The sequence below is a fragment of the Misgurnus anguillicaudatus genome, chromosome 13 (genome assembly GCF_027580225.2).
Source record: "Misgurnus anguillicaudatus chromosome 13, ASM2758022v2, whole genome shotgun sequence".
NCBI lineage: Eukaryota > Metazoa > Chordata > Actinopteri > Cypriniformes > Cobitidae > Misgurnus > Misgurnus anguillicaudatus.
This window is the reverse complement of record NC_073349.2, coordinates 17989371-18006182: the sequence shown is the minus strand read 5'-3', so window position 1 is coordinate 18006182 and position 16812 is coordinate 17989371. Positions and strand designations below refer to the sequence as shown.

Here is a 16812-nt window from a genome sequence, read left to right as displayed (position 1 = left end):
GAGCAAAAATGTGCTGTTTTTAGGTGTGTCCTTTAAAATGCAAATCAGTTGATCTCTGCACTAAATGGCAGTGCTGCGGTTGGATAGTGAAGATTAAGGGGCGGTATTATCCCCTTCTGACATCACAAGGGGAGCCAAATTTCAAGGATCTATTTTTTCACATGCTTGCAGAAAATGGTTTACCAAAACTAAGTTCCTTTTTCACATTTTCTAGGTTGAAAGAAGCACAGAGGACCCAATTATAACATTTAAACCTGGAAAAAGTCAGATTTTCATGATATGTCCCTTTTAAATAAAAAGCAGGGACATTTCCTAGTTCAGTGGTCAAAATATTGAAATTGTTATTACCTTTTTGAATGCTTTCGTCGTGGGTTTGTGTAGGACCAAACACCAAAAAACAGGACTGCCCCCGAAAAACGGGGCCATCTGGTCACCTTACCACACTGCAAGTTAATACTCTTACATGATCAGGTACATAAATCACAGATCAAAATTCATTCAGTCAGTCATTCAAGACCAGCACAATCCTATGTGCTTAAACCAGACCGCATGTATGATTAAAAACGATTGTCATATGCAGTGACATTCCTATAAAACCTCCCAAGAGATCTAATAAAAACTAAAACTTCTGTATAAAATCCAAATTTTATACAGTACACAGATCCAAGCTCTTCATGTGGTCATCTAATGCCACTTTCACAGTCAAACGCTGTTATTAATCAGACACATCGTGCCCTCCTTTATCTAGGCCAACACGCATATAGCATGTTATGACATCACCAGCAACGCTAAACTCAACCAACAATAGCAACGCCTGGATTAGAGCCATCTTTTAAATTACTTTTCCCTACACAAATCTATTCTTTAATCTTAGCCGAGGGCCATCTGGCCTGCTCATTTTAGCTAAAGTCTCCACCGAAGCCTGTACACGTCAACGGCTTGGCCGACATCCTGACGCGCCCCCCTCGCAGATGTTTAGTAAAAATCCATTCTTCATTTACATTAGCATGCAATTGACGTACTGTAAAGCTCTATGGCTTATCGAATGTTATAAGACCACGCCATTTAGACCCTGTTTATAAGAAATTTACGTGGTCACGTATTTACGTTTCTGCAATTCGGTCATTTAAAGAACCACTTGCCAAACAGCATATGTGGTTCATAATCACATTCACAAACATCACAACAAAAGATCAAGTTTCTAAAGGGATCATAGTTGGCAAAAAAGTCAAACAAACAAAAAAGAACAAGAAAGCCTAAGCAGAATTGGAGAAGAGACTGGTTGGTGGATAAGCCAGTAGCACTTGACTCCCTCCAGCTTTTCAAGATGCTGGAGGCGATGCTCTAAAAAACAGCATCGAAGCAAAAAACATTATGTACAGGATGCTATAATTGGCACATACTGTATAAACCCAAGTACCAAATTTAAAACACCTACTTAGCATATCAGATCAAACATTGACCAAACTCTCAGAGCTCCTCCATGTTCACGACCTCTCATACCCCTGTCAAAAAGCGAGGGGTTCATGAGGCCTGACATACTGTACAGTACAGTTCTCCTCTTCTGACATCACAGCGCTGCCAACATCACTCATCAAAGAGCTAATGGCGGTTGCCCGTAAAGATACTGAGAGATAAATCAAAGGTCTTTGGTTACAGCGGATGACATCCAGCAAAGCAGAGTCTGGAAACAGCCGTACAGAGCACGGGAAGAGCGCAGCTGAAAGTTATATTTCATATAAATATTGAGTAAGTGTAAATGTATTCGATACATATATAAACAAACAATTATATAGCTTAGTGCAGTTTAGAGGCTCATTCGACTAAAAGGGGGGAAAGCACCCAATTACAAGTCCTCTTCCTGGGAAACAGTTTCGGCTGCTTTAGGCACTTGGTTTAGGAGTGTGAGTATCTCAGTCACAGTCAGGCTGAGAGCGGATGTAAGAAATAAGGAGAGAAAACTGTAGAGATCTCAATTCAGCCTCCAGATGAGCAGCTTCGGGATAGGAGCCGACGGTCTATTCAGAGTCGCTCCAAGGACAGGTGCTTGTATATGGCACCTCTTCTGGAACCTGATGAAGACATTAAGAACCCTTAGGCTTTGTTTTTACTGTACTCTATTCAGATTCTGTACTGTTATTCAGTTCAGGGTTATGTAGTTGCTATATTAATGTTGTAGGCGTCAGAAAGGTGCCAAGTGAGTTTTATCTACAAAAGCCTCTGCAGCAAAAAAAAAAAAAAATGCCCATGATGAAATCGCATGCACTCACGTTCGAACTCATGAGCCACATATTTTACACATCTACATTTTTCCACATATAGATAATAGTGTGTATTCTGCATCAAGTGGAGGAAATAATGATGAATGCTCATTCTGACAGTTTAAACTGTCGGAATTATCAAGGAATCTCAATTCTAAACCACACAAAAGTTGAAAGTCCATCGTCTTTGATGTGCTATGTAATTTTCAAGGCAATTCATCCACAACCGCTATTCAAGAGGATTATGCTACTGTGTGTTATGTAAAGGCTGATCAAGGGCTTCAACAAAGACACAATTCCTCCCCTTCTACTCGTTCTCGTGCATGTGGAAAAGCGGGTGATTCTCATGAAATTCAGACTTAAAAGGTGTCCAGCATCAGATTTATTAAAAAAGCCATTGAAGCCAATTTTTTTTTTTTGCACATTTAAGATTAAGGTCTGAACTTACTATAACCATTATTTTTAGAGGATTTAAAAATATTTCCTATATAATTATTTAAATTTTTTAGATTATCATTATAAAAAAATTATCATTACCGCAACATGATATTACATTAAATATATGCATTTACAAACTCATGTTTCGGTAAAAAGAACTAAAAAGTTTTCTATTCGGACGGGATTAGTTTTACAGGGGGACCTCTGAGAAAATCGTGCTTCTCAGAGGTCCTCTGTGTTTTTAATCCCGTCCGAATCGGCCATTTCTCTGACGACCTCCGTAAGAATTCCAGAGCAATTTACCTACTGTTTTTCGCCGAACTCAGACGTCCTCTGAGAAATTTAATCCCGTCCGGATGCAAATGTCTGTGTTTGCCCGCAATATCTTTTGAAAACGCGGTTCATTTCGTGTTTTGGCCAACGTGATCTGCCGTAAGGTCTTACTAATGCATGTATATTGTATTTCCTGAGTCCTGTTCATTCAAATATGGATGTTTTTACGCATTCGGCAAAATAAAATAATTAAATCAAGATGAGCTGAATATCAAACACTGTTAAGACTGGCCACTGTAATATCATTAACGTTATAAGAAACTCGGTTTAACGTTGTTCAACTCCGGAATGGTAACAATAGTTATTAATCATTATTTCTTCATTTCTTTGGGTTTGTTATAAGCAGACAGTTCTATAAAACATGTAGGCTAATGTTACTTTAGTACGATTTGTATGTTTTATTTTGATTTGTTAAAATTAAATTAATAAATTACATGTTCTGTCATAATTTTACATTTAAAGCAAAATATTAAACATTATAAACACGCGTATCCAGAGCACGTGCTCTTGTGCAACGCCCAAATGCATGAAACATACACTCCCATCTCTGGAATAGCCTGCATCATTTTAATCCCGTCCGAATCGGTACATAAAATCAAAGACGTCCTGGGGGACACATTGAAACTAAAACGTTGTTTGGAAAACTAATCCTGTCCGAATAGTGCTTTAAGACAAACAAAATTTCAACTTTTATCTGGACAGAAAAAATAAGACCTGCTTACCTGGTAGCCATCTTGAGTGCCACAGTCAATTATATCCCTTCCAACTATTTTTTTTTTGAAAATGTTAGTTCCTTGAGGGCTTAAACAATGATTGAAAATTGTTGCAGAGGATGAGAAAATTTTTCTTGGACACATTTATATTCCTTATTATTGTCTCTACATTTACCAATGATCACCAAATACCACGTTTCTTTAATGTAAAGGCACTGAAGCTTTTTATTTTTTAGATTTTTTAATTATAAATATGTCCATGTCAAAGAACCCAAATCTATTCATGGACACGTTGCGGTAATGAAAATTTTCCCCTTAAATGTGGAAAAAACAACAAAATTGGTTTGTAGGATGTCATTTAAAATCATGTGCAAAATAGTACATGAGGAGATGTTTGTAACTGTATGCTTCTTATTTTGATACTCTTACTTTGCATTTCCTTTTTTAATCAAAATGTTTCATGACACCTCATAAGTCTAATTGCGTGATAATCACCCAAGCGTGTTTGTGTTTGAAAGTAATGGTGAAACAACACATACTTCCATAGATTCTGAATCAGCGGCACATGTGGCTTATCTCCTGGTGTTAGCGCTGGCAGAGCCCTTTGGGTTTTTGATGTTTAAGTTCTCGTACACACTAGAGTCATCGTTCATTCTGCAAAAGAATTGAAAAGTAGATTCAGTTCTCTGGTATGAACATAAAGTAAGTTAACCTCAACTTAAAAAGCCAAACCAAAACAGCTAAACCAGCTTGCTACACCATCTAAACTCAGCAGTTTATTCTTGAGCAACAAGCCCTTGAGGTAAAAATAAACCTAAGAAACAACACTGTTGTGTCAGTTTTTATTTAAAGAGTGACTCATGACAGCGTCAGAACCCATTTGACGGAAAATGATTCACTTAACAACAAATAAATTCAGAATTGAGGAAGTGTGGGAGCCAGTACCGTCTACACAAGGTAACTGATTTAATGATTAACTGTTTTCCAGTAAGAACAGCAGTGAGCCATATATTCAAAGCCTGTATATGTGTGTGTTTGTGTGCAAGGAAATTGGCACTTACACAGATGAAGTGCGAGATGAGCTCATGTTTGGCTTCGCTCTGGCATTTGTCATCTGTGGATACCTGATATTTGAATATTCTCTCTCTTTTGTTTTATTTCTCTGAAAGGTCAAAAACAAGGAATACAAAAATGACAGATTATTTAAAAACTAGTTACAGCTTTAACCTTGCAATGAAAATTCATAAAGATAAAAAAAAGCATCGCAATAATAGTCTATAAAACTCAGTGTCTATGTTTACATGCACAACATTTTGTCAAATCCGACTGAATTTAATCCGATTGAAGGTTTTGACAATACCGTTTACATGTACCCTAAACATTGCAATCTGATTAAAATGTTTGTTTACATGTACATACTATATAATCCGAACCGAATGTCTGCGCAAGCACACCGCCAGGGTTGCCAGATTCGCGTATCAAAACCATCCCAATGGACATACAAAACTAGCCCAAAATCATCCCAATGACTATTCACAGGCCAAATACTAATAACTAATCAACAAAATCCTTTCATCTTTAACACGCAGAAAAGAAAACAACTGGTGGAAACAGTTAAACATTAGCACAAATCCGAACTTGAAAAAAGTAGAGGACTTGGCAACGCCGAGTTCACGCTTTATATCTGGATAAAAGTCAAAGCTGAGTTGTAGAAAGTTCTTAAGAAGTTTTCAGATAAAGGTAATAAAAACACAATTTTCTAAAGGCACAATGCTATTTTATTGCTTTATGTAACCTAATTTTATGAAAGTACACATGAACGCTGCAGAATGTACAGCGTGTGACCCCATTACCTTAATATTGCGTATTGCCATTGCGTGTTTCTTTGATGAGAATCATGTGATACATATAGACGGTTTCATCGGACGCATATGCGGTGACGCGATACGCGTCTGGTCCGAACTTTACTTCCGGTTTCAGTTTTTTTAATGGTCTGACAAGTTGCTAAACTGAACAAAATACCTCATAGAAAATAAATGTTTATTTTGCTTGTTGTATAAATAAACTACGTTTAAAGTACTTTGTTGTTATTTATTCTTAGCGGAATTTACCGTAAGTTACGTATTAACCACGAAAGCCGCTTGTTTATGTTGTTACTGCTGAAACCAAACTTGAACACAAATGTTCTGCACAATGTTCTACGCATTCACGTGTGTACTTTTCTTCTGATGATCGGATCACAGATCGGAGTACACCACCCCTTTTAATACGATCGAAATTTGTATCCGATCGACCTCAAACAAATTGATAAGGTGTTTACAAAAAGGCTTTTTAATACGATTGAGCCCTCAATACGATTACAAATGGATTATTTGGTTGCATGCAAACGCACCTATTGTAGCTTCAACTACATTATAGTTTTGTATGAAGAACAAACAGAATTTTTGAATCAAATTCAGGAACAACTAGTCTAGTGTGTTTTGTGAACAAGAAAAACTGGTTCATTGAAAAGAATCAGCTTACTGTAATGATTCGTTTTTTTCTTCAGTTTAACAGATGTAACCACTATGAATTGTCTCTGTATAGAAAATTCTCCTTTTGTGCATATGAGAATATGACCGTTTTCATTTTGTTTGACATTTACAACACAAAATCACATGAATGCACTTTCATCAATGAAAACCATGTGTTATATGATGAACCCTATGCAATTAAACAATGCAAGTACCTGCTCTTCTTCAAGTCTCTTCTGAGCCGTATCGATGTACTGCTGCACAGCCATGTAGATAAACTTGTACTGGGCTTCAGTCTGAACCATACCAGATCTCTGCTGGCGTACTCTCTGAATGGTCTTTGGGATGTCAATGTCACAATCCAAGCCTTCAGACAGATGGGAAGATGAAGTGACTACAGCAGACAAACCATCTGGAGGGGCTTGTATCATTAAATAAATAAATAATCCTGTCTAAAAGCATCAAGCAGTTACCTTGCCTGTTTATGATGTTGATAAGGATGTCAATCACAATAATCGTGCCTGTTCTTCCAATCCCTGCACTGCAGTGACAGTCACAAATACATATTAGGATTTCAAACGACACGAGTTTGTCAAGTTAAGCAACTGTGAAACAGTATGTTGTTGTTGTACAATATAGTAAATAGAGTCAAGGACGTACGTTGCGTAGGGATGTAGGCTGCATAAGAAGATGCTAGCCAGTTCATTGGGTATCGACACAAATGAGAACATGAAAGGATCTTATTGAATTTACCTGCAGTGAACCACTATAGGTCCACTTTCTGGAATGGCACTCTGGGTTCTGTTTACTTGCTCTAGGAAGCTCAGGACCCCTCCGGGTTCATTGGGAACACCGTGATCAGGCCAGCTCAAGTACTGATAATGCCAGATACACCTGGGAGGCTCCCTCTTAAATTACAGATGAAAAATTACATGTTATTAGGCTAAGAGAAATTTAAAGGAGAACACCACCGTTTTCAATATTTTACTATGTTCTTACCTCAACTTAGGCGAATTAATACATACCTATCTTTTTTCAATGCGTGCACTTTTAATCTTTGTACAGCGCCTCGTGAATGTGTTCCCTACCGAAAAATCCAGCTAAGACCAGCATAAGCTGGTGAGCTGGTTTTAGCTGGTCCCCAGCTTGGTTTTGGCTGGTTTTGCTGGTGTAGGAAGCTGGTTTTGCTGGTGTAGCAAGCTGGTCTAGGTGTGTTTTGGTCACATTTTAAGCTGGTCTAGCTGGACTTAGCTGGTCATGCTGGAATACCAGCTGGCCCACCAGCATGACCAGCTTTGTCAGGCTGGGAGGACCAGCGTAAATCACCTTAAACCAGCTAAAACCAGCTACCAGCTTATGCTGGTTTTAGCTGGATTTTTCAGTAGGGTTAGCATTTAGCCTAGCCCCATTCATTCCTATGGCTCCAAACAGGGATGAATTTAGAAGCTGCCAAACACTTCCATGTTTTCCGTATTTAAAGACTGTTACATGAGTAAGTATGGTGGCACAAAATAAAACTTTTGTTTTGAGCCATAGGAATAAATGGGGCTAGGCTAAATGCTAACATATTCAAGAAGCACTGTACAAAGATTAAAAGTGCACGCATTGAAAAAAATAGGTATGACTTGTATTAATTCCTCTAAGTTGAGGTAAGAACATAATAAAATATTGAAAAACGGTGGTGTTTTCCTTTAAAACTGTATTAAAAAATTGTGGACCTACAGAAAAGGTCACGTTTGCCCTCAAGCACTGCTGCCCCATGATGCTCTTACCCTATCTAGACGTGTGACCTCCAGTTCTCGTCGTATATAGTCCTGAGCTGTGTGTTCCTCAATGTTCTTTACACTCAACTTCCCGAACTCCCTCGTTGAATTTAAATCCGGCCAATACCGGACGCACTTATTCTGTGGACAGATGTGAATTTAGTTTTGGCTAAATGCACCGGCATTCGAAGAAATGTTAATGTGAAAACCGGTGGAGAACCGCAGAGCAGAAGCAAATACATCTTAATGTCAAATTACATCCATAAAGTGTGGGGAAAGTTTTATTATTGAATTATAGCGCATTAGCATCGAGCCATGTGTTAGAATTTCCTGTACACTGTAATGCGGAGAAATAAAGCATGTGTTTTTTGTGCGACTGATGCTTACACATACATCATCCACATTGAACCTTATTCTTTAATCCACATGATGTCATAATTTTTTGTTTAACATAACATATTTAAAAATACAACATGCATTGCAATTAAATATGATCAGTTTTGTTTCTATAACATTTTCTAATTCTGCAAAGATCATTGCTCTCCTGCTGTGTGTGATGTGAACTTCTAAAACAACAACTCCACAAATAAAACCTCCAGGGCTAAACCTCACCCGTCCTCTCTCCATCTCCTTGGTCGTCATGACGATAACATGAGTGTTTTCCTGGTACACCATTTTCCAGAAGTCTAAAACGGTGTTCTGAAGGCAACCCTGTGTGGCAATAAACACTTTACCTTCATCCGTATGACGGCCTTCTTCAGGCGTGCTCTAAACCACAGACATCAACAAATAGATCAGCATTTTAAAAATCATACAATGTATTATAGAATACATTGATCACAGGACTAAACTTATATGTGACATTATGAGTTATGGGAGGGGCTTACTCGTATGTAATTAGCATTGATGTAATCAGAGCCAAGCACATCAGGATCCACCTCCTTGATTTGTACTCTTGTGGTGTCAAATGGTAAAATGTTCTTGTATCTGTTCTTGTTCTTATTTTCCGGTCTCTGTCCTTCTTTCCTGGGATAAAGTAGTTTACATTCCTGCTGCTGTAAAACCTACAAAATCAAAAAGGGGACAGGATGGGATCAAATGATTGAATGTCACATAACAGAATTCATACTTTGCTGTGTAATGAGATGTTAGGTGAGCACCCCCTGCAGGAGTATCTCATTTAACTTATCCAAACAGGAAGTGCAGAGTAAGAGAGGTCAATATGCAGAGAGTCTTTATCTAAACAACTCTACTATCAACAGTTCAAAGAGATTTAATGAGTGTATTACAGGAAAGTACACAACTTCCTATTCCGGAATCTGGACTAAATCATAATTTCCCATGATGATGAAAATATGAGTAGACCAATGACAATATAAACTGAAATACCTCAAATTCTTCCCAGAAGCCTTGCTTGGGTTTCTCTGAATTGTCGGCAACTTTGTTTAATTCTCGCACCCTGTTTTCAATGTTAGCTGCATTTATCCTTGTGGCATTGAATGGCTTTGAAAAGAAAAGAAGAAACATTAGAAAAGAAGAAAATACAGTGTGTTAAATGTTTTGAAATCTTTGAATAAAATATAAGCAAAAACATCTTTTAAATGGTAACGTGCATGCAGTATGTGATACATGTCCCCCCATGACATAAAAACAGGACACAGGATGCTACATTAGTTGAAATATTTAGTCATCCAAATTTGCCGTGTAATAGCGCCCCACAGGGATGATGTATTTTTGTAATGCCAAATCCGGAGGTTAGTGGGACACTGGTTCCCTCACTAAAAATCCTATTCATTTTTCCTATAGACTTTTGGATTATTAAAATAATAAAAATAATAAGTTTATGTCACTTACATTTTTTTTGTTCAACAAGATAATCTTCACAGATGAATACAACTTTTGTGAATTTTGAATTGTAAATTAGTTTTTTGTTTTTATTTCTAGTAAACACATTTAGACTTCAAAAAACATAAAAGTTGTGTGCATCTGTAAATATTAACAGATTGGACAAAACCTGTAAGTGTCATAAACTTTTGTTAAACACAATATGCAATAATCCAAAAGTCAATGGGAAAAATTAACAGGTTTTTTAGTTAGGGAACATGTGTCCCACTTATTTCCGGGTTGGCCTAAAAATACATCATTCCTGCAGCATGTCGGTCTTTTGAGGGAAACTCAACTTTTTTTGAAAATATGCTCATTTTCCAGCTCCCCTAGAGTAAAATATTAGATTTTTACAGTTTTGGAATCCATTCAGCCGATCTCTGGGTCTGGCTGTACCACTTTTAGCATAGCTTAGCATAATCCATTAAATCTGATTAGACCATTAGCATCGCGCTAAAAAATAACCAAAAAGTTTCGATGTTTTTCCTATTTTAAACTTGACTCTTCTGTAGTTACATTGTGTACTAAGACTGACGGAAAATTAAAAGTTTTGATTTTCTAGCCAGATATGGCTAGCAGCTATACTTTCATTCTGGCGTAATAATCAAGCACTTTGCTGCTGTAACATGGCTGCAGGAGGCACAATGATATTACGTAGTGCCCGAAAATAGTCCCCTGCTATTGAAAGTTTCCAAGGAGACTATTTTCAGGCAATGCGTAATATCAATGAATGTGCCTAGAAAATTGCAACTTTTAATTTTCCGTCCGTCTAAGTACACACTAACTACAGAAGAGTCAAGTTTTAAAAAGGATAAATATCGAAACTCTTATTTTTAACATGATGCTAATGGTCTAATCAGATTCAATGGATTATGCTAAGCTATGCTAAAAGTGATAGCGCCAGACCCGGAGATCAGCTGAATGGATTCCAAAACGGTATGACTAATATGTGTTTTGTTTAATCTTTCGGTTAGTTTACTCAATTATTCCTTACCTGTTTAAGGTGCACAACAATTCCGCTCTTCTCCACCATGGGGTTTTTCTTGTAATGCTCCACTAAATCTGCCAAAGTGTCAAACCTTTCACCGCCTCCTACATCATATTTCCCATCCTGGCAAAAGAGATAAGACAAAAAGATTCCTTTGACAAACTCGTTTTGAATTTCCTAAGGAAACTTTCAAGCCTGTAAATAAACAATACCTGAAAGCGAATCATGACATGTGTAACTTTAGTCTTGCGGTCAACATTTTCATGCTTTTCTTCATTAGTGAGGACGGAAAGCACAAAGTCTCCTGGTTTACTCTGACTCTCTCTCACAAGGAAGCTGCCAGACTTGCCTTTCTCCAGGAGGAGCTTTTCAGCATCTTTGCCCGACAAATGTCCGTGATACCACCTGAAAACAATTATCAGAAATAGACATTTCATTTAAAAATGATGCACATAAAGTAAAAACACCGAAAATTTTCAGACGTAGATATGATGTTTTTACCTGCAAGGTGCAAAACTAAAACTCAAAATATGTGATTAACAATACCTGGCCCCACACAAAAAACCCAAAACAACTTTGACTTTTCGGTTTTGACTTGCAATGCAAATATCAAACTTTCACTATAGTAACTATATGTTTGTGGTTGGAAAATTAACAGGGGTGCACGTATAGCCTGTGTAGATACAAATGGGTACGAGCTGTTATGATATGAGGATATGCGTAGGAGGTGCTCGCTCATGTCTGTTTTCATATAATGGAAAAACCGCAAGAACCAACCATCTACATTCTTTGAATGTAAATATAATGCTTTTCACCTGCTATGTTTTATATGTATTTATACACATACATAAATATTTTACCTTGACTTTGTGACTTAGAGGATGTTTAACAGTACACAGAAAGCTAAACACCAAGTCTTAACTTATTTAGGGGTCGGAACTTAAAAAGTAAACTTTTTAAAATGAGACACATAAACATCAGACATAAACAGTACCACAGATGGAAACAAACTGTTAGTCATTAAAATAAAGATAAGCATGGCCTAGTTCAGTTAAACAACAAAAGCACCTGGATGGTGGAGAATTAACTTCTCTTAGGTTTGACCACCAGGGGGCAGGTTTCCTTTAATCATGCTAAAGCCAATGTCAAGCTAGTCAAAGCAAACTGGATGGATGAGTCTCTGTCGTACCTCTCAGATGTGGGGTCCTTGCAGTTTAGAGGGTATTTGAGCTCGATGACGTCTCCGTTTCTCTCCCGAAGGGAATCGTGTTGTTCGGTGTAGTACTGCACCAGCTCAGCCAGTGTGGCAAATTTCTCCCCACCGTACAAGTCATAATAGTCCCCCGAGTTCTGGATTTTAATGTGGGTGACCTCATCGTTCCTCCTGTCCAGAACAAACAGATGGGACACAACAGGGAAAATGGGCGGGGGACACAAGGATGGAAAATACAGATAACAGTTACCAGCAGGCTTAAATCTGACACTTAAAGTAATGTTCAATTTATGATATTTAGATTTTATGGAGATGTGAAATCCTAGCTAGTTGTGGTCCCCCCATAAAGCAATTATTATAGTAATTAGTGTTACTTAAACACGTTATGGGGTATATATAGAAAGATTTAGCTTTTCATGTTATTTTTCATTTGACTTATGATAAATTGGATGTTGATAATGGTACTTAAAGGATTAGTCCATTTTCTTAAAAAAAAAAAATCAAGATAATTTACTCACCACCATGTCACCCAAAACGTTGATGTCCTTCTCTGCTCAGCCGAGAAGAAACCACGTCCCTTGAGGAAAACATTCCAGGATCCCCATCACTCCAATTGACTTCAATGGACCCCAACACCTAACAGCCCCAATGCAGCTCCAAAAAACTCTAAGCGATCCCAAACGAGGCCCAAGGGTCCCACCAAGCGAAACGACTGTCACCCTCGACAAGAAAAACAAAATATATTCACCTTTAAACCACAACTTCTCGTCTATCTCTGGTCCTGTGAAGCGCCAGCTCGTGCTAATTGCGTAATGAGGTCGAAAGGTCACGTGTTACATATATACGCACATTTGCTGACCATTTTTAACAATAAACTGACACAAAGACATTAATTTGTATCATTCGACATACAACAACTTCGGAACGGTCCTCTTTCTCCACACTTGTAAACACTGGGGCGTAGTTTCGAATACGTCCTCTGTGACCTCTTGACATGATGACGTATTGCGTGAGGTCGCGCTGGTGAGTCACATGACTGGGGATATATATGAGAAGTTGTTGTTTAAAAGTGCATATTTTTTCTTTTTATTGTCAAAAATGACAATCATTTCGCTAGATAAGACCCTCATGCCTCGTTTGGGATCGTTTAGAGTCCTTTGAAACTGCAATTTTAAACTGCATTAAAACTGTTAATTGTTGGGGTCCATTAAAGCCCATTCAAATGAGAAAAATCTTGGAATGTTTTCCTCAAAAAACATAATTTTTTCTCGACTGAACAAAGAAAGACATCATCATTTTTGATGACATGGTGGTGAGTAAATTATCTGGATTTTTTTTTAAGAAAATTGACTAATTTTGGACTTATGGGTGTACACAATGAGACAAAAAGTTAGCATAAAAAGAAAAACTGATATACAGAACAAAACCAGGACAAATTTACATAGCAGAAATAATCCATCTAAAGATCTATTTACGTTACGTAACAAAATGCTGAAACTGCATTTGAATTCAGGCGTTGTTTAAAGGTCAACTTTTAAGACATTCTTATCTGCATAGGCAAGCAAATGTACCCATAGTGTTTTGGAATGAAGGTTACCGTCATAAAAATTAAATAAATTAAGCGCAGTCAGTTTTTTGGAGCAACATACAGTACCTAAGGGAACATTATTCTCTGCAGATTTCAAGTTTATTCTTGGCAAAAGTCGAAACAGCACTGCGGCTTTAAATGCCAGCGTATGGAAAATGCAGAAAGGCACACCTGCATAGATAAAATCAGTTGGGCTCGGGCACAAAACCACAACCTCACGCTTTGTGAGCAGATCATAACTACTGCAATTCAGCTAAAACACACGCTCACGCAAATGACTGCACAAACAAACATAAAAACCGTGAAACGGATAAAACGGCAGCATTGTAGCAAATAAAAGACCTTTCTTCTTTCCCCTCTGCTTTTCTCTGTGCATCTACTGCTCTATCCATCACCGGCCTGGCTCCTGAAATTGCTCCCTCCTCTGTGTAATTGCATTATGGAGGTAACAGAAGAGCAAGAACAGCATGGCATCATGGTCTCAGTAGTGAAGGGCTAATAGCTGCTGACTGCTGCAGATGAGCGGTCCGGTGCTACGGGTCTGTGAGGGTCTCTAATGCAATCCAAATAAGCACAGACCATTAGCTATATCTAGCTACCTAAATAAAGCCATATTCTAATGTTTTTCTATTAAGCTAATTGTAATGACTGTAGACTAATCATAAACGTTATCGCTAGAAAAAATTATAATAAAGAAGTAGGTTTAAAGGGATAGTTCACCCAAAAAATGAAAATCACATGTTATGACAAACCTGTATACATTTCTTTGTTCTGATGAAGACAAATGAAGAAATTTCGAGGATTGCTTGTAACCAAACCGATCGGCGGCCCCATTGACTTCCACAGTATTCTTTTTTCCTACAATGGAAGTCAATGGGGCCCCCGATCGGTCTGATCAACATTTCTTAAAACATCTTCATTCATTATCATTAGAACACAGAAATGTATACTGTACATGTTGACTGTGGGTTCACACCAGACGCATTTTAGGCGTCAAATTCATGTCTATCGCACGTAATTGGACGCTTGAACATTTTGAGTATACCCGCTTCATTCGTGTGTGTGAAAGCCGCGCTGGAAATTCTAGTCATCGAGACATTCAAGCACCCCCCCCCCAAAGTTCAAATTTTTGCAACGCTCAATTCGCGTCATTCACGCGCAAACTAGACGAATCTACTGCGCCGTGCTAAATACCTAATTCGTGCCGCAAGACCTCCAGATGCGCGTTAATGCATCTTTACATTGACTTAACATTGAAATCACTCTCGCTTGACGCCTCTACCACGGCTGGTGTGAACGCAGCAGGAGAGTGAGTAAATGATGAAATAATTTTCATTTTTGTGTGAGATATCCCTTTAATCAGATTTGTGTAAGTTATGAACTTCATTCATTATACTGTAGGGACTTTCTCCTAACCATATTTCTAAACTTCATCTATATTTTTACATTAAAACATTTAGTATGTTTATAAAGTCATGCAGCCAGTGTCAAGTTTTCCTTTATTGTGTGACCCTAATGTAGGTCAAAACAGAAACTGTCACACAGCCACGCACACGTATACACCATATCACTGCGTGCCTGCTATCTCAAACTTTCTTATTTACATATTCAGCTTGATGAATATCACATAAGCAAATGAAGAAGCAACAAGAATCGCTTTCTTTGGTATAGAGCACATCTATTTGCCAACATTCTTGTATTTTGCTACTGTAGGTCGATTGGTTATCTTATAACACAGTGATATCACCCCAGCCAATTCGTTTCACAGAAACATTCATGTAGGTGTGATTCACGCATTTGCAAAGAGATTTTATTTGTTAAAAGTCACAGCAAAGAGTCACTGAACTTTTGCTACTGATTCAAGGACGCCTGCTGACTAAATTTATCTTCAAGCATTGATTTTCCTGCTAAAGCCGTCCTCCGCAGAAACCCAGTGAGAAACACAATACTGCTATTGAGCTCCTCTGTACTTGAAGTCCATGTATAAAGCTGCAGGCTGTAACTGTTAGCTTTCTGTTGTCTCTGGAGCAACGGATGCTCGCGAATGAATGACCATCTGCAACAAGAAACATGATTGTTTCTATGGTGATTCACACATTTTACACTGCAAAGCTGTGCGGTAGAACCCCAAGGCGAATTTGAGCAGTGGTTGATTTAGCTGTAGCCAAACTATATTGTATTTATTTCTTTAACACGTTTATAAGGGGCAGTGACAAAAATGGTTTGGTCAAGATGAGAAATTTAAAAATCTTAAAAAAAAAACTTGTTTTAAAAGCATGCATCAGGTTTATTTCAATTATTTTAATTGTGTTGATTTTATGCAATAAAAAAATGACATTTGCACTAGGGCTGCGCAATAAATCGCATGCGATATCACACGCATCTCATCAGTAATGACGGTTCCTTGATTAGTAGTAAATCACCATCAGCTGCTTTCAGATGGAGCGGCATTTACTACACAGAGCCGTAGTTCACGGACAATCCGGGCAATTACTGACGAGATGTACGTGATGTCTCATGCGATTTATCGTGCAGCCCTAATTTGCACCATTTTTATGAAAGTTAAGACTGAATGGACCTGAAAATATCAAATGGTGTAACCGCCAATTGCGCCAAGGAAAGAGAAATTTAAAATATTTTATCCACCTTAATGGCATGTAAGCGTAATCCTAAAAAAAAATCATTTTAAAATATAATTTTATTAAAACAAGTTACAATTAAATACAATTTTATTACACAGCTCTGTTTTCTAAATAATCTTTGACAAAAGATGTAAAAATGTATGTAAAAAAATCATTACACGAAACTAGATGATTATATTTTATTCCACGTTTTTTATGAATATATTTATATTTTCATAAAAAAAATACTAGTTACACCAATTGACACAGAACGGTTTCACCACACTGACATTTTTGCAATTATCCCCCAAATTTTCCAAGAAATTTTAGACGTGTTCCTTAAAAAAGAGAATGTATGCAAGTAATCTACAAATTTATTTTGAAATTTTAACCCTTTTACATTTAATTGAACCATACGGACACAAAATAATTAACGTCATGTCATTGACCCATAATCTAATGTTGTTGTATTTTTACCGGTAATCTAATTGGGTTAA

General features: G+C 37.5%; 1 protein-coding gene across 2 annotated transcripts in view; it reads right to left on the bottom strand.

Moving 5' to 3' along the window:
- Positions 1 to 286: 286 nt before the first annotated feature.
- The window catches only part of ptpn11b (protein tyrosine phosphatase non-receptor type 11b), a 32268-nt gene continuing 15742 nt past the window's right edge, over positions 287 to 16812 (bottom strand). For both annotated transcript variants that reach the window (XM_055187605.2, XM_055187607.2), the window contains exons 3-15: positions 12083 to 12277; positions 11106 to 11298; positions 10900 to 11016; positions 9411 to 9524; positions 8909 to 9085; positions 8634 to 8789; positions 8031 to 8162; positions 7012 to 7166; positions 6732 to 6799; positions 6474 to 6625; positions 4807 to 4907; positions 4285 to 4399; positions 287 to 2072 (exon numbers count right to left, since the gene is read on the bottom strand). In XM_055187605.2, coding sequence (XP_055043580.1) covers positions 4318 to 4399; positions 4807 to 4907; positions 6474 to 6625; positions 6732 to 6799; positions 7012 to 7166; positions 8031 to 8162; positions 8634 to 8789; positions 8909 to 9085; positions 9411 to 9524; positions 10900 to 11016; positions 11106 to 11298; positions 12083 to 12277 — 1642 coding nt within the window. In that variant the 3' untranslated portion in view covers positions 287 to 2072; positions 4285 to 4317. The remainder of the gene's footprint in view (positions 2073 to 4284; positions 4400 to 4806; positions 4908 to 6473; positions 6626 to 6731; positions 6800 to 7011; positions 7167 to 8030; positions 8163 to 8633; positions 8790 to 8908; positions 9086 to 9410; positions 9525 to 10899; positions 11017 to 11105; positions 11299 to 12082; positions 12278 to 16812) is intronic.